Source organism: Mytilus edulis, chromosome 13 (assembly GCF_963676685.1).
Source record: "Mytilus edulis chromosome 13, xbMytEdul2.2, whole genome shotgun sequence".
Lineage (NCBI taxonomy): Eukaryota > Metazoa > Mollusca > Bivalvia > Mytilida > Mytilidae > Mytilus > Mytilus edulis.
Window position 1 is genome coordinate 71,063,873 of NC_092356.1, and position 24,419 is coordinate 71,088,291.

At 31.5% G+C, this 24,419-nt stretch overlaps 1 protein-coding gene and 1 long non-coding RNA gene across 2 annotated transcripts in view; one reads left to right on the forward strand and one right to left on the reverse strand.

Annotated features, from left to right (window-relative positions):
* Positions 1–7,081: 7,081 nt before the first annotated feature.
* The window catches only part of LOC139501658 (uncharacterized), a 67,836-nt gene continuing 50,498 nt past the window's right edge, over positions 7,082–24,419 (reverse strand). The window contains exons 3-4 of the long non-coding RNA XR_011658624.1: positions 14,291–14,345; positions 7,082–9,270 (exon numbers count right to left, since the gene is read on the reverse strand). This is a non-coding gene — a long non-coding RNA (uncharacterized lncRNA). The remainder of the gene's footprint in view (positions 9,271–14,290; positions 14,346–24,419) is intronic.
* Positions 20,471–23,722, forward strand: LOC139501657 (uncharacterized). The gene has a single exon (XM_071290800.1). The coding sequence runs from the start codon at positions 20,538–20,540 to the stop codon at positions 21,840–21,842; it is 1,305 nt and encodes a 434-aa protein (XP_071146901.1). The 5' UTR covers positions 20,471–20,537; the 3' UTR covers positions 21,843–23,722.

Below are 24,419 nucleotides of genomic sequence, written 5' to 3' on the forward strand. Positions count from 1 at the left end.
CTCGTGCTTGTTCACACTATACGGACTTCATATACAGGAGTGTGCTCCTTACGCAGAAACTGCTCCAACAAAGTTATGAGGAAGTAGATTAAAATTGACACTCCGTAAATTTTATGGACACCATCACGTTTTGGTGGATCCATACGATGTGTAGTTGACCAAATTAGCTAAGGACATTTTTACCACATGGTAGATTGTGTTTTGTCATAATGTTGTCTAATCTTTTAATTACCAAACGTGACTTATTCCTGATTATGACTATTTTGCCGAGTGTGAACTCGCATTACTATAAGACGTGGTACGGTACTTGTCTATCCCAAATTCATGTATTTAGTTTAAATGTTTAATGTTATATTTGTACTTCTCATCGGATTTTGTCAAATGTGTTGACGTCTTTTCTATTATATTTATGTGTTGTGGTAAAGAAAATTAATCACCGCCTTCATTTATCAGATTTGATTTCGTTCAACGTAATCAGTACGATATTTTACGTTTCAAGTTAGATTCAAAACAAACCGGACATAGTTTTATAATATAGTTAATTGATACCTTAGTTTGATATTAATAAGTATTAAAATGTGCTTTGTTATTAAATGCAATATCAGTATTTAGTCTTAAATCAATCCTAATTCTATCTTATTCATTCTTATGTGACGTCATTTTTCATTTTTTGATGATCTGTTTTACAAATTCAAATGACGTCATTTTTTCGTCATTTTTCAGTTTCAAATAGGACGTCACTTGGGGCAGAGGTTTAAACTTATTCGGATGTGTCTACTTTTGTGTTTCAAATGTCTGGTTATGTAAATGTATTTCAGTTGTTTCCTGTAATTAGTTAATACTTAAGTTTTATCACGTACATCTTTTGAATATTCATTTTATAACATTTACTGTTTGCAAAAGTATAAATTATTCATAATTATAGGGATTTTCTGGTAACTATCAGAAAACCCTTGCAGTTTTTGGCACAACCTTTTTCATCTTTTGGTCCTCGATGCTGTTCAACTTTGTACTCGTTTCGGCTTTCAAACTTTTGTATCTGGGCGTCACACGTAGGTCTTGTGTGGACAAATACACTTCTGGCGTATTAAAATTTTGAACTTGTTGCCTTTTGTTGGCTGTTGTTCGTGTGATTCTTTGTCAATTCTGTTCTCCAATTTATCTATATTGTAGTCCTGTGTTGTCATTTTGATGTTATATTTCACATGGCCATAAAAGTGCGAGGTTTGGCATGCCACAAAACCAGGTTCAACCCACCATTTTTTCCTTTAAAAATGCCCTGTACCAAGTCAGGAATATGGCCATAGTTATATTATAGTTCGTGTCTGTGTGTATTACATTATAACGTTTGTGTCGTTTGTTTTCTCTTATTTTTTAGTGTAAATTCACATTGCGATAAGACGTGTCACGGTACTTGTCTATCCCAAATTCATGTATTTGGTTTTGATGTTATATATATATGTTATATTTGTTATTCTCGTGGTATTTTGTCTATGTGTGTTACATTTTAGTGTTATGTCGTTGTTCTCCTCTTATATTTAATGCGTTTCCCTCGGTTTTAGTTTGTTACCCCGATTTTGTTTTTTCCATGGATTTATGAGTTTTGAACAGCGGTATACTACTGTTGCCTTTATTTATGTAGATGAATTCGCGTCTGGCGTACTAAATTGTAATCCTGGTACCTTTGATAACTATTTACACCACTGGGTCGGTGCCACTGCTGGTGGACGTTTCGTCCCCGAGGGTATCACCAGCCCAGTAGTCAACATAGTCATAGATTACCTTAACCGTATTTTGCACAACTTTTTGGAATTTTGGATCTTCAATGCTCTTCAACTTTGTACTTGTTTGGCTTTATAAATATTTCGATATGAGCGTCACTGATGAGTCTTATGTAGATGAAACGCGAGTCTGGCGTACTGAATTATAATCCTAGTACCTTTGATAACTTTATAAAATAGAACATTAGGTATCTGATGGAAAGTTGTGTCATTGGCAGTCACACAGCATTTTAATCTTGTAAAACATGAATTTGTAAAATGATTGTGTGCTGTTAATGGCCATGTCGTACATTTCTTTCAAATTGACGAGTAGAAAGGTATAAATAAACTCATATAGAATATGTATAAACGAACCTTTTTAAAGTTTATTCTGTGAGAAATTTGTGTATACTTCTGACAAAAATAAAATTTCATCAATACAGAAATGTTATCAATGAAAATTGTTTATTGTAGAAAGATGCCAGTTATGTATGTTTGATACGTGGTGATAAGGTTGTCATTGTAAAAAATTCTAAAATATGTTTCATGTCGGTTTTTAATGTAGTTGATCGCATGGATCTAATTTAACACCAAAAAACTTTTTATTTAGCTTTGAGATATCCCGAGAAGGTACTGTAGTTATGAGCGTCACTGTAGATTTTTTTAGCATTACAACTCGAAGAACACCTAATATAGACGCGCTCACCTTTCTTTAACTTAAACACACCGTCAATAGTACCAGTTTTATAACCATTGAATACATGTACAACATTCGAAACGACCTATTCATAAAATTATTTTGAAATTCTCTTAACAGAAAAAAAAAAAAAAAAAAAAAAGATTTTCAGTTTTTTTTTCAATCTGATGAGACACAACTTGAAAAATGTTTTATTTGCTCAAGACAATAAACTATTTATCAAAAAGTCTTATTTCGAATAAAAGAATGGTGCGTACGAAGTTTTAGTAGAGCAAAATATGTATAATCACCCCCTGTTTTGGAGGGTTCGTTTTAGTCAGTCTTTTTTTCTATGGTGCTGAGTACTGTGTGAAACACTCCAAATCAATGAAAAGAACTCCTTTGATATACATGATTTCTGTTTGTTTTTTTTATATTAATATGTAGCAAAGATATTACTCTTATCAATAAAAGGTTTAAAAAAAACTTTTAACACACAGATTGTAATAAATATTGAAAATAAAGACATTTTGTATTTGAATATTTATTTCAAAGAAAATAGTTGAAGAGATAATTTTTTTGAACGTGCACAATTATTGGTTTGAAATAATATTCTAAGACATTAATATTACTGGCATAAGCTATGGCTTGATTCTGACTTGCATTACTATTGGTCTCGTTGTTATTGTGTATACGGTATGCATTTGTGTGGGGTGTACATCAATGAGATATAAGTATAGGTAGCTTTACGATATTAAATAAATTGTTAATAGAATCTCAGAGTAATTATATGGCGCTGTGATAATGTACATTCTAATATAGATTTAAAGTATTTTTGCCAATTGCAATAATTTGAAATTGCCTCTGTCATCTTTAAATATACAAAATATATATTAATTCCCATTAGAACTATATGTTTCTTCTTCAAGCTGTGACAGCTAGTGAATCATACATGTAATATCTAGTTGCCATGTATTATGTTCGTAAGTTTTGGTATCATGCATATACTAGGCTCGATATTTAAAACAAACACCACATTAATGAATAACTGTAGATTAATTGCATTATTTTCATTCAAAATTAGATAAGAAAGCACTTTAAAAATGCCTACGGGAAATCAAGAACAAGAGGGTAACGTTTGCCATTTTAATTTAACATGAACATTACAAATCATAAGTAATTATATGATTTGATTTTAATCAATCAAAATATCTGTTTTTGTTGAAGAAAAAAAGTAATAACAAAAATGAAATATATATAACCTTGTTTAAATTAAAGGATCAACAAATGATGGTATATTTAGCCTTCAGCCAGGTCCACATATCACGAAATATTCGTCCTCATACAGCAGGATTTCTGTCATGTTAAAACTTTTTTTCAAAACAAATGATCTTCTTTGAACTGTATATATGTCCACTGATTTTAAATCAAACGGAAAAATATTAAAAAAACAGTTTGCTCCCGTTTTGGATTTTTCTTTGCGTAAAGTATTTTGTTATTGTACAATTGACCTCGATTCATATTTGTAAGGTTGTTTTTGGTGTGTTTTTTTTTTTTGGCGTTTAATTAGGTCCTGGCGATCAACTCACCATTTTTTATTTTGTTTTACCATGTAACCCTTATCACCACGAATCAAACAAACATTAATGGTATCTTTCTACAATAGTCCATTTTCATTGATAACATTTCTATATTGGTAAACGCCAATGTATTCAGTTGCACTCACAGAATAAGCTATCAAAAGATTCATTAAAACCTGCATACTTCACTGAATCATAACATCGCTACATTTTTATGTTTAATTGACATATGGTACAATGAAGTATTACATACAATTCTACAACAGTCATTAAACAAATTAATAAAATCGCATTCATACGATGCAACATATGTTCTTTTCTAATTTAACATTAACAATGACATTATGGTGTTTTATAGATATTTTTATTCTGTTTTCTGTGGAGTGTATTTAAGTTCGTTAGGGAATTATGGTTCCAAAAGCAGTTCATGAATTAATAAAAGCATAAAGGAATGTAGGCACAAAATTAGCATGTAATTATGAGTTGACTTTGGTGTAAAAATTAAAAAAAAAAAGAAAAAAGAAGATGTGATATGATTGCCAAGTAGACAACTGTCCAAAAGAGACCAAAATGACACAGAAGTTAATAATTATTGGTCACCGTATGGCCTTCAACAATGAGCAAAGCCCATACCGCATAGTCAGCTATAAAAGGCCCCGAAATGACAATGTAAAACAATTCAACCGAGAAAACTAACGCCCTTATTTATGTAAACCAAAAACAAAATGAACGAAAAACAAATATGTAACACATAAACAAACAACAACCACCGAATTACAGGCTCCTGACTTGGGACAGGCACATACATACATAATGTGGCGGTGTTAAACATGTTAGCGGGATCCAAAAACTTCCCCTAACCTCGGACAGTGGTATAACAGTACAACATAAGCAAACGTGATTCTAATTGGCTTTGCACGATGTATAAATACACAGAATGGTCCAATCAATGGAAAATGTAGTAAGAGTTTAAACAAATTGTCGATGGTCTTGTATGATGCTTTCCAGTTCCTTTTGCGTTTATTTACAACCACTGGGTCGATGCCACTGTTGATGGAGTTTTAATTCCCTGTGAGTATCACCAGCCCAAAAGTCATAACTTCTGTGTTGACTTGAGTTAGAATTGATATGTTCATAATTATAAAATAACTGTTAATAAAACGTTGAATTTTTGAAATACTAAGGATGTTTATCTCAGAAAAAGACTACCTTAGCTGTATTTGGCAAAACTTTTTTATATATTATCACTGACTCAGACGTACTTATAAATATAATTATATTCTGTGACTGTATATTACATTAATTTGTAGGATCCTTTACTATAGATAATTTAGCTGATCTGTAACAATAACATCTTCATGCCTTATATATCATGTACTGTAGTACGCCGCTAGATTAAAACTGACGAGGAAAGGTAACACACGGCCAGCAAAAGCTCTTTTTTTGAGAGCCCAGGTGGTCGTGTGGTCTAGCGGAACGGCTGCAGTGCAGGCGATTTGGTGTCACGATATCACAGTAGCATGGGTTCGAATCCCGGCGAGGGAAGAACCAAAAATTTGCGAAAGCAAATTTACAGATCTAACATTGTTGGGTTGATGTTTAGACGAGTTGTATATACATTATGTACACAGCCATGTATCACCATCATTGATGGCGATCCGATGGATACATCTGTTGAAGAGTTGTCACTGACTCAGACGTACTTATAAATATAATTATATTCTGTGACTGTATATTACATTAATTTGTAGGATCCTTTACTATAGATAATTTAGCTGATCTGTAACAATAACATCTTCATGCCTTATATATCATGTACTGTAGTACGCCGCTAGATCAAAACTTACGAGGAAAGGTAACACACGGCCAGCGAAAGCTCTTTTTTTGAGAGCCCAGGTGGTCGTGTGGTCTTGCGGGACGGCTGCAGTGCAGGCGATTTGGTGTCACGATATCACAGTAGCATGGGTTCGAATCCCGGCGAGGGAAGAACCAAAAATTTGCGAAAGCAAATTTACAGATCTAACATTGTTGGGTTGATATTTAGACGAGTTGTATATATATATATATATATGACTTTGGTCTTTTTAACATATTGTTTTCGAGCGTCACTTATGAGTCTTTTTAAGACAAAACGCACGTCTGGCGTAAATATAAAATTTCAATCCTGGTATCTAAAATGAGTATTTTATTAAGCATGCATGACAAAGAACGTTACATTTTTGCACTCAGTCTCTCTCCTTTTTTCCCTTGATTTGTCTCTTTTTAAATGTTTTTACAGGGTTGCCATGCGACAAGTTTCGACGAGAGACCTAATATTCTATTTTATAATGCCTTTCCCATTTTGGTGTTTTTTTGGTACGCTTGCCGTAGCTCTGTTCTTATGCATCTCGTTACGGTGCTATTGTAAAACATGTTTGTATTCTTGTCTTTCCTTTTTTCTGATGTGCTTTAGATATAGGAAGATGTTGTGTGAGTGCCATATGTTTTTTATGTTTCTTTGATACATATATGACGTGGCTCTGTACTTATACATACCGTTATTATGTAATTTTTTTATGATACATTCATGTATTCTTGTCTTTGACATTTGCTAATATTTGATCTATATGCCATTTTGTGCTTCTTTATAACATATGTGGGTTGTTTTTTTTGTTTTGGTTTTTTTTGTGATTATGATTATAACAAAATGCTTATTGCTGTACTCCTATTATTGACATTATTACGTATCATGTCTGTTTATTTTGTTCACATATCGTTGTTAATATAATCGAATTTGACGCGACTCTTATACAAGTGAGATATTTAGCTAGTTTTAAAACCAAAGTTAATCCACCATTTTCTACATAAGAGGATGTATATACTAAGTCAGTAATATGAATGTAGTTATTTATTTGTTTGATGTGTGTTAGCTTTTAATTTGGCATTTGATTTGGGACTTTCCGTGTTGAATTGTCCTCGGAGTTTAGTATTTTTGTGATTTTAAATTTTACATAACTGTTCATATCCGTTTGGAGAAATGTAATATTCCAAAGAAAACTATTTATACAAAACAAAACTATTACTAATTACTTTCACTAAATTTAATACTGCAATTTATTTTAATAATATGTAAGAGACAACGACGACACCTATAGATTATAGACAATATAAAAATATTAGTACATTGTATATTGTTCTATGTTGTAATATATATATATATCTGCCTGATGATTGTCATATATGTCGCTGATGGTATCATCATGTACAGTGTCTATTATCTCAGTCAATACATGCTGATATTTACTTTTATTATACTTCACGTTAAAATGCCATATTTTGATTGGCTAATACGAGGGTGTTAATTTAATCTATCACATGGCTGAGCGGGTGACAATTTTTTTGAATGTTACCCTCTCGTCCAGACCAATCAAAATTCGATGATTTAAAAGACAATGAATTGAATTTACATCAAGTAATTAAATACAAAGCTTAGCTTCGCCGCGGTTGACAATGTTTTCTCGGGGTAACAATCTGCTCTATCACCCTCTCAGCTATGTGTTATTTATATAATGTTATTTTATGCATTGATTACATCTATTTTACATTCGAGTAAGATCCCAAGGTAAATGTAGCCTATACAGTGGTAGACCAATGGAGGTCATTTAAAACTTGAACTCATGTGTACTATTGTTGTTAATTGTAAAACTAGTCTTCCTTTTTTCAAATATATAACCATTGTTGGCTTTTTTGTTTTAACAATGGCATTTGATCCACACAGAATAGTTTTTTTTAATGAAATGATTCAATCTTGAATACTTAATATGGTCAATGAATCAGATTTGTATCATCTCAATAAAAATCTTTTAAACAATAAATTGAATCTAAGAAAAAGTTTGTACATGATATTGATATTTTATTAATAAAATAAAGGAAACAATAAAACGTGTCAAGAGGTTTTTTTTTATTTGTGTACTAAAAAACTGTTGACACAGAGCTATGCCTCACCTGTATCGAATTTTGATTTATGATATAAATGTTAAAATTTAAATTGCAAACTTTATCGTGTAAATGATACAAACTCTCAAAGCCAATGAAACAAGACTAGACGTACAAGATAAAATATTCTCAATGATACTACGATTTCATATACTAATTACAAACTGCACACAAAATATCCTTGACTTACCAAAAGTAGTACATCTTAAACTGGTCTTATTTACATGAAAACGAGCCAAGTAATCGATATTTAAAAATGAATTTTTTTCTGTTGAAGTTTAAAAAAGGAACTGTATTCATATATCTTGGATTTCTTGAGTATATAGTCCAATACAAAAACGTCAATATTTGTACATTTCTAAAAACATCACTTGCGTTTCCAAATTAAATGGCCAACAAATAGTACCTTACTCATTACATACCACATTGTGTATATTCCCACGTCAAAAATCGAATACAAATGGCTTTTCGAAATTATATATTATTACTTGTAAGCTGGTTTACCCTGAGGAGATATAAACGACGCACTATTTTAAATGCGTGATTCTTCAATAGAACATACTGGATTGGTCAATCGTTGTCGCTCCTCCAATTCACGGTATCGCATAGTCGAATTACTGTTTACATTATTTTCGGTATTATGCACGAACTCATTTCGTCTATTTTTAGAAGTCTGCATACGACATTTTCTCTTCCATTGACAAACGCCTATCATTCCCATAAAAAGATAGTACGAAAGTAAAATAATAAGAACTAAAATAGAATCATTACGAATGTATGGTATCGTTTCAGCTCCAAAGCATTTTGATAAAACAATTGAATCATCCTCCTTTAAATAAACAAGCTCACTTAAATACACAGAAATGCAAATGGTGTATTTTGTTGCAACTTTTAAATGATCACACGTAAAAGAATGTATATGCGGTTGTAACATATCGGATGAGAATTTACCACTATTTATAAAATATTCCACTTTTGATCCGAGCAATGTTTTATTACGAAACACAGTTTCTTCATAATTCCACTCAATGGCAATGGAAGACGTTGTGAGCGCCAGCAGACGAACTTTTAACAGATGATCGTAATTAGATGGTTGTGTTGGTAACGTCATTATTGAATCGTCCATTGATTGGTCGTTCATTACGTCGTACTTGACATTGTTACTCCTTGTTGAATTGACTTTTGTTAAATTGGCAAACAATGGCGTCCACAACCAAATCATTTTGATAAAGTAATCATTATTCATCCATTTCATTTCTTTGCTATTCTTTGTACCAACCTAAAAGATAAAAATCAAACTGTTATGATTTAAACCAACACAAACCAAACAACGGCAATATATTTACAATATATTCACTATTCACGTTAGTGACGTATATTGTGTGACATTATTGGGCAACAAATGGCGTTCATTATCACTGAACTAGTATATATATTTGTATAGGGGCCAGCTAAAGGACGCCTCCGTGTGCGGGAATTTCTTGCTGCATTGAAGTCCTATTGGTGACCTTCTGATGTTGTCTGTTCTATGGTCGAGTTGTTGTCTCTTTGACATATTCCCCATTTCCATTCTCAATTGTATTATACATAGTGTCTGCTCTGAAGTGAACCGATGGACATTATCTTTGACTTTTATTTAAAGATTTTCAAACCCGGAGTATTCTTATCAAATGTTTTGCAATATGTATTTTTTTCGAAATTATGTCGGTCAAATGAAGTATTGTAAAAAGACTAGTACAAGGTAATTCTGCCTTGCTATTAAAAGGGAAGCATTTACATGCAGTTTTCGCGTATAATATAAGCAAAATGAGGATGTTAAATTTGATGTATGCCTTTTTGTGCTGCTTCGTTACATTTGTTGTTTTTATAGTGATTAAGATGATAACATAATGTTGACTAGTGTACCCCTTTTTTTTGACAATTTAACCTATTGTGTCTGTTTGTTTTGTTCACGTATCGTTGACAATATAGTGGAGTTTGATGCAACTGTCATATACGTGAGAGGTTAAGCTAGCTATAAAACAATAAGAAAATGCCTTAACCAAGTCAGGAATATGACAGTTGTTATCCATTCGTTTGATGTGTTTGAACTTTTGATTTTGCCTTTTGATTGGGGACTTTCTTTTTTAATACCTCGGAGTTCAGTATTTTTGGGATTTTACTTTTTTCGTTCAAACTGTTAAGTAGTATTTATTTGCCTACAGAAAAGCTACTGCACGGTACTGAGTTTATTGGAAGCTATTCATCTGAACAGAACTAAATTTAAGTCTAGACATTGATTAAAAGGCTAAACATGGCTTTTCAAATGATGTAAAGATCACAATGCCCGTTTTAGAATAAAACGTACTTAAAAGTTTCCACGTAAGACCTTCAAATACAGTTTTGACCGTACAAATATATCAATAATGTATTAAAAAGTTGATATTAGTTAAAAAATCAGAGAGTACATACGAAACAACCACAACACCTAAGTATCCGGAAAAAAAGTATAGACACAGACAACTTACAACGAACAGGCGGCCGTAACAAAACAGGATGATTTAGTATAGCTTCCAATGAGTAAACTTACCGCAATATATATGAAGGCGATGGAAGTAAACAGTGGTTTATAACCTTTTTTTTTTTTTTTATTCAACAACAATATATCACATGCTGTTAACAGATTTCTTCACTGGTACAGCTATTTCAGTAAAGATCCCTGTTTGTTAGTACCTTAAGACCAGGGTATCTTCAGGTAGTATTTTTATAATTTTGTTAGTTTATATATTATTTGTCATTGTACATTGTTTATCATTAAATACATTAATTCTCTATAATTTTACAATTATAACTTTGAATATGAACTTTAAATTTATATATTGTAACTATCTGATAGATGTTGTGGATAAAAACAGAATTACGGGTTATTAAGCGTGTTCCGAATTTGATTTGTGGTTTAATGTATTTCTCTGTTGTCCGGTATAACGGTAAATTCATTTGTCATTTTTTGTGTGGATTATAATTACTTTCACCACGTGCTTGCCAAATTTAAATGAATTAGCCACGGAAGGTAGGTTTACATAAGAATCTTGTTCTCATAATGTATTAAGCATAATTTGCATATCTTATGTATAATATAAAGTTACAGTATATAGATTTAAGGAAAAAGTACATTTGTACTTTCACTTTCAAAACTCATTGAAAAAAAAAAACCATCTATCAAACAATTGAAGTACAAGGAGCTCTGTAAAATACATAAAATATTGCAATACTGACAATAATGCTGTCAAATATAAGAATATATCTTTTCTAGTATCCCTTTACCTTCAATATTAATATATTTTTTTTGTAATAATAATCCTATTTTAAATTCTGACCTAAAAACATTGTATATGTTGATATTTTGTGTTCTATATTCTGACAAGTAATGTATTTTGTGAATTGTAAATACAATAACTGTAAGTAGAAAGTTTATTTCATAATAATGTTCATCATTAATTTTATATCCCCAGATTAAATTTTTTTCAGTGAGAATGTGTCTACCAATCTTAACTAATTCAAGTATCTTATATATTTCTCCCCAAAACTCATCTAAAAAGTGGCATGTTACAAAAAAATGTTTATAGTCTTCTGTAACGTTACAAAAATTACAAGTAGAGTTATGACTTATTTTCCATTGTTTTAATAAGACTTTGTTTGGAAGAATAAAGTGTAATAATTTCCATCTACACATTTTCAGTTTATTATCTTTTAAGTAATTATGAATAAATTTTTGCACATATTGAGCTTCAATTTGTATGTTTTCACATTTCAAAATTCTATTCCACTTATGATATCCTATTGGAACTTCTTTATCATATTCTATTAAAATTGAATAAATTTTCTTTGAATCTAATTTTTCTAGTTTATGTTGGCAATTATTTTTTTCACTTATATATAGTGAGTTATTTATTAAAACACTAGTTTTTATTGAACATTCTTCATTTAATATGTTTAACCATTCTTTTGGAATTGCTTTTCTCAATCTTGAAAATTCAGCTATCCAGTTTGATTTATTTTTTAACTTTAAACTTATAATTTTTTCTGAAAAAACTCCATTTTCATCAATTATATCATTTATATGAATGATATTACTGTCTATCCAATTTTGAAAAAGGAGTGTTTTCTTTTGAAATTTAATTAATTGATTTCCCCAAATAACTTCTTGACGGATAAGTCTGTAATTATTTGGATTTTTAGTTTTATTATTTTTATTTTTTAACCATACTTTAATCATATCAAGATAAAATTCTGGTAGCTCTTTAGTACCCGGTATAGAATATATATTATTAGTATTCATCCTTAAGATAAGTAGATTGCTACCAAATTTATTAAGATAAAACTTTGGTATAACCATCCAATTAAGAAATTTATCAGCAGTTAATCTTTTTATCCAACCTATCTTTATAGATTCTATATATTTATCTATATTTACCATTTTTAATCCACCAGCTAGTTGGTTATAGCTTAATACGGTGCGTTTAACTTTTTCTGTCTTATTGTTCCATAAAAATTCATATATGATTTTTTTAAATTTGTCCAAGTATTCTTTGCTTAAGGTTGACACTGTAGCCAAATAAGTGATTATAGGAATAATTAAAGATTTAATAACTGTTATTCTTCCTATCATGGTTAAGTTTCTTTTTTTCCAGTTTGATATAATTTTTACAGTCTTTATAACCTGCAGAACGATGATTTAGCAACTATAGGTTCTTAAAGTATATTGTCTTCTCAAATGAGTAGATCACTTCATTGAAGATCTCTCTTATACTGTGTAGACTTTATTTGGCCCTGGTGTGTGTAACAAACCAAATGAGAAAACCAATGGTCAACCACTTTTTTGTCTGTCTAGACCAATATTTCAGTAAACGTAACACGCATAAAATTATCTGACATTGCAGGTTGCGTCAAATAACCAATATTATTAATTAGTGTTAGCTTTTAAGGAGGCTCGTGGGCATAAGATTTTCAGAAAAAAATTAAACATTTATTTTTCATTACAAGTTTTATTTATAAACTTTAGTAGTTGTTACTTTATCATATGGTACAAAAATTATCCCAAAAATCAATTCGTTTTGGCCCCAGGTGACTTTTAAAATGTAGATATCATTAAAAAAGCTCAAATTTATCTCCTTCTGGTGCAAAAATGCCTTTTTTTGGCATTTAATTTGATATATCTTTTTTAAATGTGTTACATTTTAATGTTGTGTCGTTGTTCTCCTCTTATATTTAATGCGTTTCCCTCAGTTTTAGTTTGTTACCCCGATTTTGTTTTTTGTCCATGGATTTATGAGTTTTGAACAGCGGTATACTACTGTTGCCTTTATTTTTAACTCACAAGTGACCTATACTTTTTATTGTTGTTTTCGAATAAACACAATAATTGTAAAATTTAAGCGATTTCTGTAATTCGGTTCTTTTTTTATTTTGATATTACCGCTTTTTCTCCTATTTGTTCAAGAGAAAAAAAGGACATTAACAACAATGTATGCTTCTTTCAAAGGCAGATTGTGAGCGTAAATGAACGGTGACCCCATTTTTTTTTATTTCATTTTTCTATGATTATCAGAGAAAGTGCATTTATGGAAAAATATAGCGAAATCCTATGTTAAATAAAAAAAAATTGATTTAGACCCGCGAGCCCCCTTAAATTGAGACATTAATCAACCAATTCGTGATTGTTACTGTAAAACTGTTGTGTTCATTGAAATCGTTCTAATATATGAGCGGTTAAATATGTTGAAGTTTCAGTAGCCCATCCCTGTTAATGAATGAGCAGTGTCAAAATATGCTACAGTAATGTAGTTTAATAAAGGCAACATTAGTATACCGGTGTTCGAAATTCATAAATCGATTGAGAAAAAAAACATCCGGATTACCAACTAACACTGAGGAGAACTACGACACAACAGAAATACAACACTTAGATGTTTGAATAATCAAAGAATGTAGCATTGCTTTAGAAAACAATTGGAATGTAACTGTATAAAGTCCATCTACAGCTGAAATTTATAAACCAGTGAAACTGGTCTCTGCGGTCATAACAGGTTATGTAAGTAAATCTATTTTGATTGTGATCGACAGGCGAACGTATGGAAATTACACTATAATAACCAAGAACAATAGGTTGTTTCCACCACCGGAGTACCTATTACTGTATATAAAAACATTTGCAAAATATAGCGTCTAATAATTGTCGTAAAAATGAAGTAATTTTATATTTTTATCTATCTTCTTTCATGCTTCATCCATGTTTAACTGTTATATTTGAATGTACTAACCTGTTTATCATGAGATAGAATCTGTTTACATGACACGAGGAGGAATACACCTTACCTGTAATATATTTAAAAGAAATCATATATGAATATTTATGTTATTAATGGACGTTAACAAATATAGTGTTCGATATGAACTTATTTGTTCCGAACATATTTATTTACAAAAGTGCTTTCTATTTGTAGCTGTGATTTAATAAGGACTGCAAATAAATCCATAGTTAAGTTCAATTCATTACGTGCGTGCTTTATATGTATTGATATGAACATATTTGTATCTTTAATGTTTATTAACAAAAGTGGAGTTTTTTTAGTTGTGATTGAATATGGTATTTAAATAAATCCATACTTTGATTCAATTCATTACGTATGAGTTTAACGTGTGTCCCCGCTTGTTATGACCATTAATTTTACCGCTATGAAAACTGATAATTTAAAATACAAAAGTATATTATAACATAAGTCTCATCAAATCAAATACATATCATACCTTATCGTCAATATTAAGAAATTGGTCGTCATCGTACAGTCATCATAAACTGATATCACTTCTTCATTATCATAATGAAAGCTAACAGAAGTTATATTTATTCCAAAAAATAAATAAAGGAGATACGTATCAAAGTGTTTCATGAGGGGGGGCTAAAACTCCAAAAAGGGCAAGACCAGATTTGTCCCCATTTATAAACGCACAACAGTTGTAGAATGCTGTTCAAAGGTCATGAAACAAATCCGGGTTACAAACCAGAACCGAGGGAAACACATCAACTATACGTGCAATAAAAACAAACGGCAACATACATAGAATATTTGATAACATATTCCTGACTTGGTATGGTACATTTAAAGACAAAATAGTGGGTTAATCCTGGTTTTATAGCTTTCCAAACCTAAAAAAAATAATGGCTCAAATTAAAACATCATGTGACCGATTCATACGTATTCTAATATTTAAGCGTAACCAATCATGTATATCCATTACGGATCAGCTGTATATCCATTACAGATCAGCTGACCTAAATCGTCAAATGTGTATGCATACAAAAAAATAAAATGAATGTGAAAACCAGTGACAAAACATATCACTGGTAAGTTTTTACACTTGGTATTTTTCCCTATCTGTGAAATACGTTTTCATAATTTATAAATATTTGGGTTTTTTTTAGGTCACATATTTATGTTGAAAGGTTGGCTTGAAGAATAGTTAGATATTTTAATTTAAATTACAAAACATACTTATAAAAATCAAGCTAGAACACGTACATCAATCAAAGCTGAGATAAATTAATCACATGGCTTGTTTCATTTCACACAGCTCTAATGGATTTGATTCCTTGAAGGACTCGTGATTGCTTTTCAACAGATTAATTCTATAGAAATCTCAAATGTCGTTATATTGTGGTAAAATGTAATTGAAAAAGACACCGTACATCATTGTCTTTGTGTTCATATAGTGTAACTAAAATGTTACGAAGAATTTTGAAAGATTTGATTAAGAACACATTATAGTGCTTTTGTTTAATATTCAATTCATATAATATCACTTTGTTTATGATAATATAGATTTATAGTAAGCGCTAAAGGTATGAACAAATCAAAGCAGAAGTTTAAGTGTTATGATTTACTCAATAGAATACATGCACAAGAGATTCAGTTATAACAGACGAAGTTGTAAATAAATAATGGTTGTTCACAACAACAAATGTTACCTCCATATAAAGTCCGAGAACACAATTACTTCGTAGTGCATTTCTTTTAGAACATAAATGCAAATAAAAAAAATCCCACCTGCGCTTTCTCAAAGATATGTTTACAGTGTGTTGTACTACTTTTGGGACAAATTATATCAAAATTATAGAAAACTTCATCGGCTCTAACTCAAAATATGGACAATTCTATGTTTAGGTCGTCTTTAAATCTTTTGACAGCTTCCGAAGTGCTAATTTTTAACCTTTTCAGCTGGACCAAATCACTACTTTCCTTTAAAATTCTGGACCCAAATTTTTTTACAGTGTAATTTCACCCCCCCCCCCCCCCCCTACTTGCAATTTAAGGCATTAAACATGGAGAAATAAATTTGGAAGGGGTATAAAAATTAATGGCAAGTAACCCACTGTCAACACTAGGGACTATATTCGTGAACAACGAAAATCAAGGGACGACAATTGTGGTCTCGGACCATAAAGTAAAATCAAATTGTAAAAATACAGCTGAAGGATGCCTCTGGTGCGGGAATTTCTCGCTGCATTGAAGACCTTCTTGTGACCTTCTGCTGTTGTCTGTTCTATGGTCGGGTTGTTGTTTCTTTGACACATTCCCCATTTCCATTCTCAATTTTAATATGTGTTTGCCTTGAAGACTTTTATATCTTTTGATAAATTGAGGCAGCAGTAGATTAAATACAAATCAAGGTTACAAAAAAGACAGAGGAAATCGCATGGACCCTATAAGTAGGACAGAGGTTATATACATTTGCTATGCATTAAACTTCTGTAAAGTAAATTCAAACAAACAAAAATTCTATATCCTTTAACTAGATCATAATGACGTCAATACACTTTCAAGAAATTGACTAAAACCTGACAAATTAGAACCCTTGTTGTTTCGCTGTTTTGTAAGTTTTTTGCGATCAAGGAAATATCATAAAATAAAGTTTCGAAAAATATATCCCGTCATGTATTTAGAATTAAGAAGATGTGTTATATTTGCCAGTCAGAAAACTCCCCATCCAAGTCACAGTGTGTTAAAAAAAACCAATTATAAATCAAAGTACAACCTTCAACTCGGAGCATTGGCTGAAACCGAGCAGCACTTTATGAAAAATAGCAACATTTTTTTTTATGTTTTTAAACAAATATAAATATATATGCAGATAGACCTGTGTAAATCAATTCATACTTAAAAACAGGTTATAGACGATGTATTATTTGTCTGATCGCATATATAAAAAAAATTAATGATGATAACAAAATTTGCAATTTTTGTTGTTATTTGATGAAATAGTAAAGTATCCGACTGAATTAAAAAATAGATAATGCTAAACATATTGTATGTTGATTTTCAATCACATGTAAACAAATTGATAATATAAACTTCAATTTAATCCTTGAAAGGAGGTCCAGATTGCTAAAATAATTTATAAATTTTAATTTTTGTATTTGTCCAAAATCATTTAAATTCATTTAATCAACATCCTTTTATGATTATTTGATTAAAATATTAATCATTTATAGTCTTTTTACAATTTACATTTTTAAAAGCAAAATAACTGAAAACAGGATAAAACAAAGGGAAGTAACAAAAAAGTATTTCAATATTCCCAATACACATCGTTTTGATAACACAACGGCAGTTAGCCGGAGGTAAACATCGTTGATTACCAGTATGTTTGACACCCAAGCTGTCAAGTGAAGCCATATAATTATAAATCTTCTTTGATGTTCAGGTAAAATTTAACACAGGTGTCAATTACACCCGTACCTAGTAGTAAGAAATGATCAAATATGGCGTCTGAAAAATTTCATACACGGGAGTTTTTTCTCCTAAACGGGAGGTTCACATGTATGTTACGAGGGCATCTTATTCACATGACAAAGGAAAACCATGAATAAAGACAACACTTTATATATCCTTTTTATTTATATAAAAACAAAATCTTCTTGTCTGCAGGATTGCAAATTCGTAACTTCAAGGGCGAACTTGTAAACAGGGCGAGTTGTCCCGATACCAAATTCACGCATGCGTAATACAAATATCTACAGTCAAAACATCCTGTTACAAGTAAACAAATAACGTTCATGTGGATGAGATGAAATCTAATAATTTACAAAGATAAAAGGGTCATATTTACGATAGTGATTGTTTTACAATCATAATTTACAAATTAAATGATTCAGATGCCTAATCATGTGTAAAAATCGGTGTCAGGAATCTAAGTTGTTCTGAAATTGTAATACACGAAATGAATGCGGCATACGGAGACTCAATGCAAATGGTCAGCCCCTTAAGTCTTCAGAAGACTTGACGTCTTCTTCCACTAATTATATATATCAGGGATTTAAAACAATGAAAACCAAAATTATTTTCTTCCCTATCAATTTTTTAATAGAATAATCCTAGGTAAGAAAAAGTTCAGGAAAAAAGCATGCTGAAACTTTGGGTTAGGTGAATAAAATTTTTTACAGGTAGCATCAAGGTAGATTTAAATCTAACAATACCAACTGGTCAATTTAAATGTCCCTATTGTGTTGTCAATTTTAAAAACAGGTTGAGCTATAGGTAAAGTTTTACAGTAACACCTATAAGCAACTCATTGTAATCGAAGAAGAAATTATATTAAGAAAATAGTAAATAGAAAAAGTAAATGGTTCAAGCATCAGTTTTACAAACAAATCTTAATGACTAAAATGTATTGTAAATCTTGAATTAGTTTAGTATACATAGGATGAATTTTAGAAGATGTTTTTTTTTTAAATGCAGGCCAGAATTATTATAAAACAGAATGATTTTTAATTTATTTCTTTCCTTTTAGTCGATCTATACATATTGTAGAGTCATCACTGGTTATACTTATAATATGATTATTTCTGCAACTGCATCTTACATTAATTTGTAGGATCCTTTACAATAGATAACTCAGCTGATCTGTAATAATTCCATCTTCATGCTTTTTATATCATGTACTGTATAATAAAGGTAGATTAAAACTGACAAGGAAAGGTAACTCCAGGCCACTGAAAGCTTTATTTTGAGTGGTCTGGTTACAAGAGCGCAATTATTCGTAATGCATTTTCCATAAGGTCATGCAGCTCAAATTGACTTAAAATGCAGTTGAAAAAGATCGTCTATTTTTTTCGCTAAATGAAAAAGGCACATTTTTAATGGATCCAACGTGCAGAAATGGAAGATATTTTCTATACCTCGTGAAATGTGGATATGATTTTCGGCAATTTTTATACCTAATTGGATAAGCTTTCGATTAAATGTAATTCCTATCCTGTATCATCCAATCAGAAGCCGTATAGGATTCTATTCTGAGTACCATCTTAGGGTAAAAAACTTGCCGGTAAAATGTAAACAAATAGTTGCGCTCTTGTAACCATTTAGTGCAGGCGATTTGGTGCCACAATATCTCAGTAGCATGAGTTCAAATCTCAGCAGTGATAACTTGCCATACCATAATTATACCTGAATACACATTCTGTTTATAAATTACATTGTCATTGTTTTATTACAGATACATTGTAATAATCTTATTGACTTTTTAATATATATATATATATAAATATGTTGTTAACATACTTTGGATTAAAATATTATAATGTATAGAAATTGATTAAAAGTAACATCTTAATTTAACTAAATTCAATTAGTCACTAAGATACATTAGTGATAATCACCTAAGTTAAATCATATATTAATGGGGGGGGGGGAGGGTCACTAAAATATTCTGGCACAGGTTAATCAACTTATAGATAATCTTGTTGACTTTTTATTTTGATGTAAAAACATTCTGCCTTAATGATAGGTAAATAAAAGTGAAATAGAAATCAGATGTAATTCACAGTGGAATGGTAGGGTGCTTTCAAGTTCATTTCATTTAGAGTAAACAAGTGATAAATTTACTAGGGATAAGATAGCTATATACAACTTGTGATTGTGTTTATGTGTTTACTTTTTTTTTGATTGATTGAATTCATTTTATTGTTTAAACATTTGGAATTTATAACTATGAGAAATGTTACATTGTTGAGAATTATGAAGGGGGTGAGAAGGGATATATCGGGATATTGTTGTTTATTCATATCAGGAAATTATAAGGACATTAAAACCATGAATGAATGACATCCCCACTCCACCCTAGCCCACCCTCATGGTTGGTGCTTCAAGGTATGACTTCCCTAGGCTTCCTCACTCGAAACCATAAATGAATGACTTCCCCAATCCACCCCACCCTCCTGATGAGGTATGATTATCCTTGGCTTCCTCAGGTAATGACCCTTATTCATTACATCACAGATGTTTGCAAGAGGGTACCATTTCTCATTAATAAATTATTCTTTAAAGAAAACCTTCAACTTCAATCTTAAAAAATCCTTACAGTATGTATTGTATATACCCCCAATATATAAAATTTAAATACCTTTGATACGGTTATATTACATGTCAAAATAGTAGATTTAAATAGATATTTAAAAATATATATAGAGACAAGGAAGTTATATAAAGTCAGACATCTTTAAATTTTGAAATGGCGTTTGCAAGTTCAATACAAAAAGGACAGATTCCTGTTGGATGTCAGTTATGTGAAGGTGGAAATAAGATTCAATGGAAATGTAGCACATGTAAATCGCTCATGTGTGACAAGTGTAAGGATGGAGTCCATCTAAAGATTGGGAAAGATCATAAAATAATCAACATTAATGATATTGGAAAACCTGAAGGACAAAAGAACACAATTATATTCAGTGAAGTCAAATGTGAAGAACATTCTAACCAAGCTTGCTGTCTATTCTGTAAAACTTGTAATAAGTTTATCTGTCCAAAGTGTATTACTAAAGTGCATAATAAACATAAGTTAATTGAAGAAGAAGACTATAATAAAGGCAAAGTAGAACTGAAGCCAAAACAGAAGAGTCAAATTAAGTTAGAAATATCCAAAGAATATACAACAGATCTTACTGATATTAACTATATAGCAGAATGTTCTGATGGTTCTCTGTGGATGGAGGATCAGATCAGATCAAAGTTACAACATGTCAAACTTAGAGAGAATAGAACTGAAGTAATAACAAGTCTTAACACTCAGATTTATGGAATGGCAAAAACTCATTCAAATAACATTCTTGTTGCAACAGGTGAAACTAAACTCAAACTAATCAACACCATGACAGGGGAGATAAATGATTCCAGGTATGATGTAAAACCATTGTATCCAACCAGTATCCATGTGACCAGTGATCACAGAGTTATCATAGGAGCCTGGTCTGGAGGTGATGCATTCCCTGCCACAGGAAGACGTGTAGTGGTGGTAATGGATCAGGAAGGAAAACAACTCAAGGAATATGAACATGACAATCATAAGAAACAATTATTTAGTTTGCTGAGATTTCTAACCAGTACCAGTACCAAACGATTATTCACCTACCCTGTATGTGTCACCTGTACTAGTAATGGTAACATTTGTGTGGTGGATTGGTTAGATAAGGATGGCAGAGGTAGAGTGGTAGTGTTATCACCAGGAGGAGGCGTACTAGGGACTTACACTGGTCACCCTGATGTCAACACTGAGGAGAAACCATTTAAACCTGCAGGAATACTAACAACACCATCAGATAATATCATTGTTACTGATGTGTTAAATCATTTATTACATATACTGACTGACCAAGGACAAAGTATTACATACTACAATCTCTGTGACATCGGAATCTTACTTCCGTACTCCATTGCTCTGTCTATGACAGGAACTATCTATATAGGATGTGTTAGTAAGAGAGTAAGTCCAGACACTACTAAGGCCAAACTTTATGAGTTAAACTTTTCTGGTTTCTAAAGATTTCCTTGCTCCGTCTACAACAGGAACTATCTATATAGGATGTGTTAGTAAGAGGGTAAGTCCAGACACTACTAAGGCCAAACTTTATGAGTTAAACTTTTCTGGTTTCTAAAGATTTCCTTGCTCCGTCTACAACAGGAACTATCTATATAGGATGTGTTAGTGAGATAGGAAGTCCAGACACTACTAAGGCCAAACTTTATGAGTTAAACTTTTCTGGTTTCTAAAGATTTCCTTGCTCCGTCTACAACAGGAACTATCTATATAGGATGTGTTAGTGAGATAGGAAGTCCAGACACTACTAAGGCCAAACTTTATGAGTTAAACTTTTCTTGTTTCTAAAGATTTCCTTGCTCCGTCTACAACAGGAACTATCTATATAGGATGTGTTAGTGAGATAGGAAGTCCAGACACTACTAAGGCCAAACTTTATGAGTTAAACTTTTCTGGTTTCTAAAGATTTCCTTGCTCCGTCTACAACAGGAACTATCTATATAGGATGTGTTAGTGAGATAGGAAGTCCAGACACTACAAAGGCCAAACTTTATGAGTTAAACTTTTCTGGTTTCTAAAAATTTCCTTGCTCCGTCTACAACAGGAACTATCTATATAGGATGTGTTAGTGAGATAGGAAGTCCAGACACTACAAAGGCCAAACTTTATGAGTTAAACTTTTCTGGATTCTAGAGATTTCCTTGCTCCGTCTACAACAGGAACTATCTATATAGGATGTGTTAGTGAGATAGGAAGTCCAGACACTACAAAGGCCAAACTTTATGAGTTAAACTTTTCTGGTTTCTAAAGATTTCCTTGCTCCGTCTACAACAGGAACTATCTATATAGGATGTGTTAGTGAGATAGGAAGTCCAGACACTACAAAGGCCAAACTTTATGAGTTAAACTTTTCTGGTTTCTAAAGATTTCCTTGCTCCGTCTACAACAGGAACTATCTATATAGGATGTGTTAGTGAGATAGGAAGTCCAGACACTACAAAGGCCAAACTTTATGAGTTAAACTTTTCTGGTTTCTAAAGATTTCCTTGCTCCGTCTACAACAGGAACTATCTATATAGGATGTGTTAGTGAGATAGGAAGTCCAGACACTACAAAGGCCAAACTTTATGAGTTAAACTTTTCTGGATTCTAAAGATTCCCTTGCTCCGTCTACAACAGGAACTATCTATATAGGATGTGTTAGTGAGATAGGAAGTCCAGACACTACAAAGGCCAAACTTTATGAGTTAAACTTTTCTGGTTTCTAAAGATTTCCTTGCTCCGTCTACAACAGGAACTATCTATATAGGATGTGTTAGTGAGATAGGAAGTCCAGACACTACAAAGGCCAAACTTTATGAGTTAAACTTTTCTGGATTCTAAAGATTCCCTTGCTCCGTCTACAACAGGAACTATCTATATAGGATGTGTTAGTGAGATAGGAAGTCCAGACACTACAAAGGCCAAACTTTATGAGTTAAACTTTTCTGGATTCTAAAGATTCCCTTGCTCTGGCTAAATCAGGAACTTTTTATAAAGGATGCATTAATAAAAAAGAAAGACCAGCTACCAGAAAAACAAACTTTATGAGAATAATCGGGATTAAGAAGATCATCATTGTTTAAAAAGAACTATCTATATAGGATAACATGAGTTAGAATTCTTTGGATTTTATTGATTCAGGAACTAGATTCAGAAATTAGTTTAACTATGGATATGGATTTGAATAATAATTTGAATAATATAACATTTCGATTGAAAACTCATAAATTTCTGGGTTTTTTTTAACATTGATACATGACAAACAAAGCCAGACAATCTCTGCTGATTTTTAACTGATTTTGTGTTTTCATTATGAACCATTAAAACAAATTTCTACAAAGCATCAAGTCTTTAACTTTTATATTAATTGGTACAGGTTGCAGCATATTTGTTAACAATAGATTCAAATATTTTTTTTAAATATTTTTTTTTAATAAATTTTACATGGTTTCGATATAGGACAAGAGTCTGGAAAAGGTCATGACCTTTTATGAAAGGCCAGACACTGAAATGACGTATCTTGGATAAATACCCTTTTCCAGTTCAGGAGTCATTGGCTTGAATGATCCCAATTATGGCAAGCTGCTTTTATTTGTTTTCCATTGTCAAGATATCTTTTAAAGTTAAGTAAGATATATTACAAATAATATATAAAGGACAAGGTACGATAAGGTCCCTTTTTGGCCCCTTATTTTCTCATTTTTAAAATGATCTGTTTTTGAAAGCTACTTATTATGTTAAAATATTCCCTGATGCTTGAAGTTAGTTTGGATGAACTTCAAAATCATGAATTTTAACAACTGGGTGAGGTGAGGGGGGTAATCTTTCATTTATTATTCAAATATTGTAATTTTTATTCCTTTTTCAGGTGTTTCTTAAAACTATTTTTTAGTTTTTAAGTGCCTGCACCAACGTGACTCAAGAATTTTTTATTCTAATGTCAATAGCACTGATTTTGCTGTCTAAATCGCCCTAATTTCTTCTGGGTCACATAGGCACACCCTATTAAATTTTAAGAAACAATGACCAAAAATCATT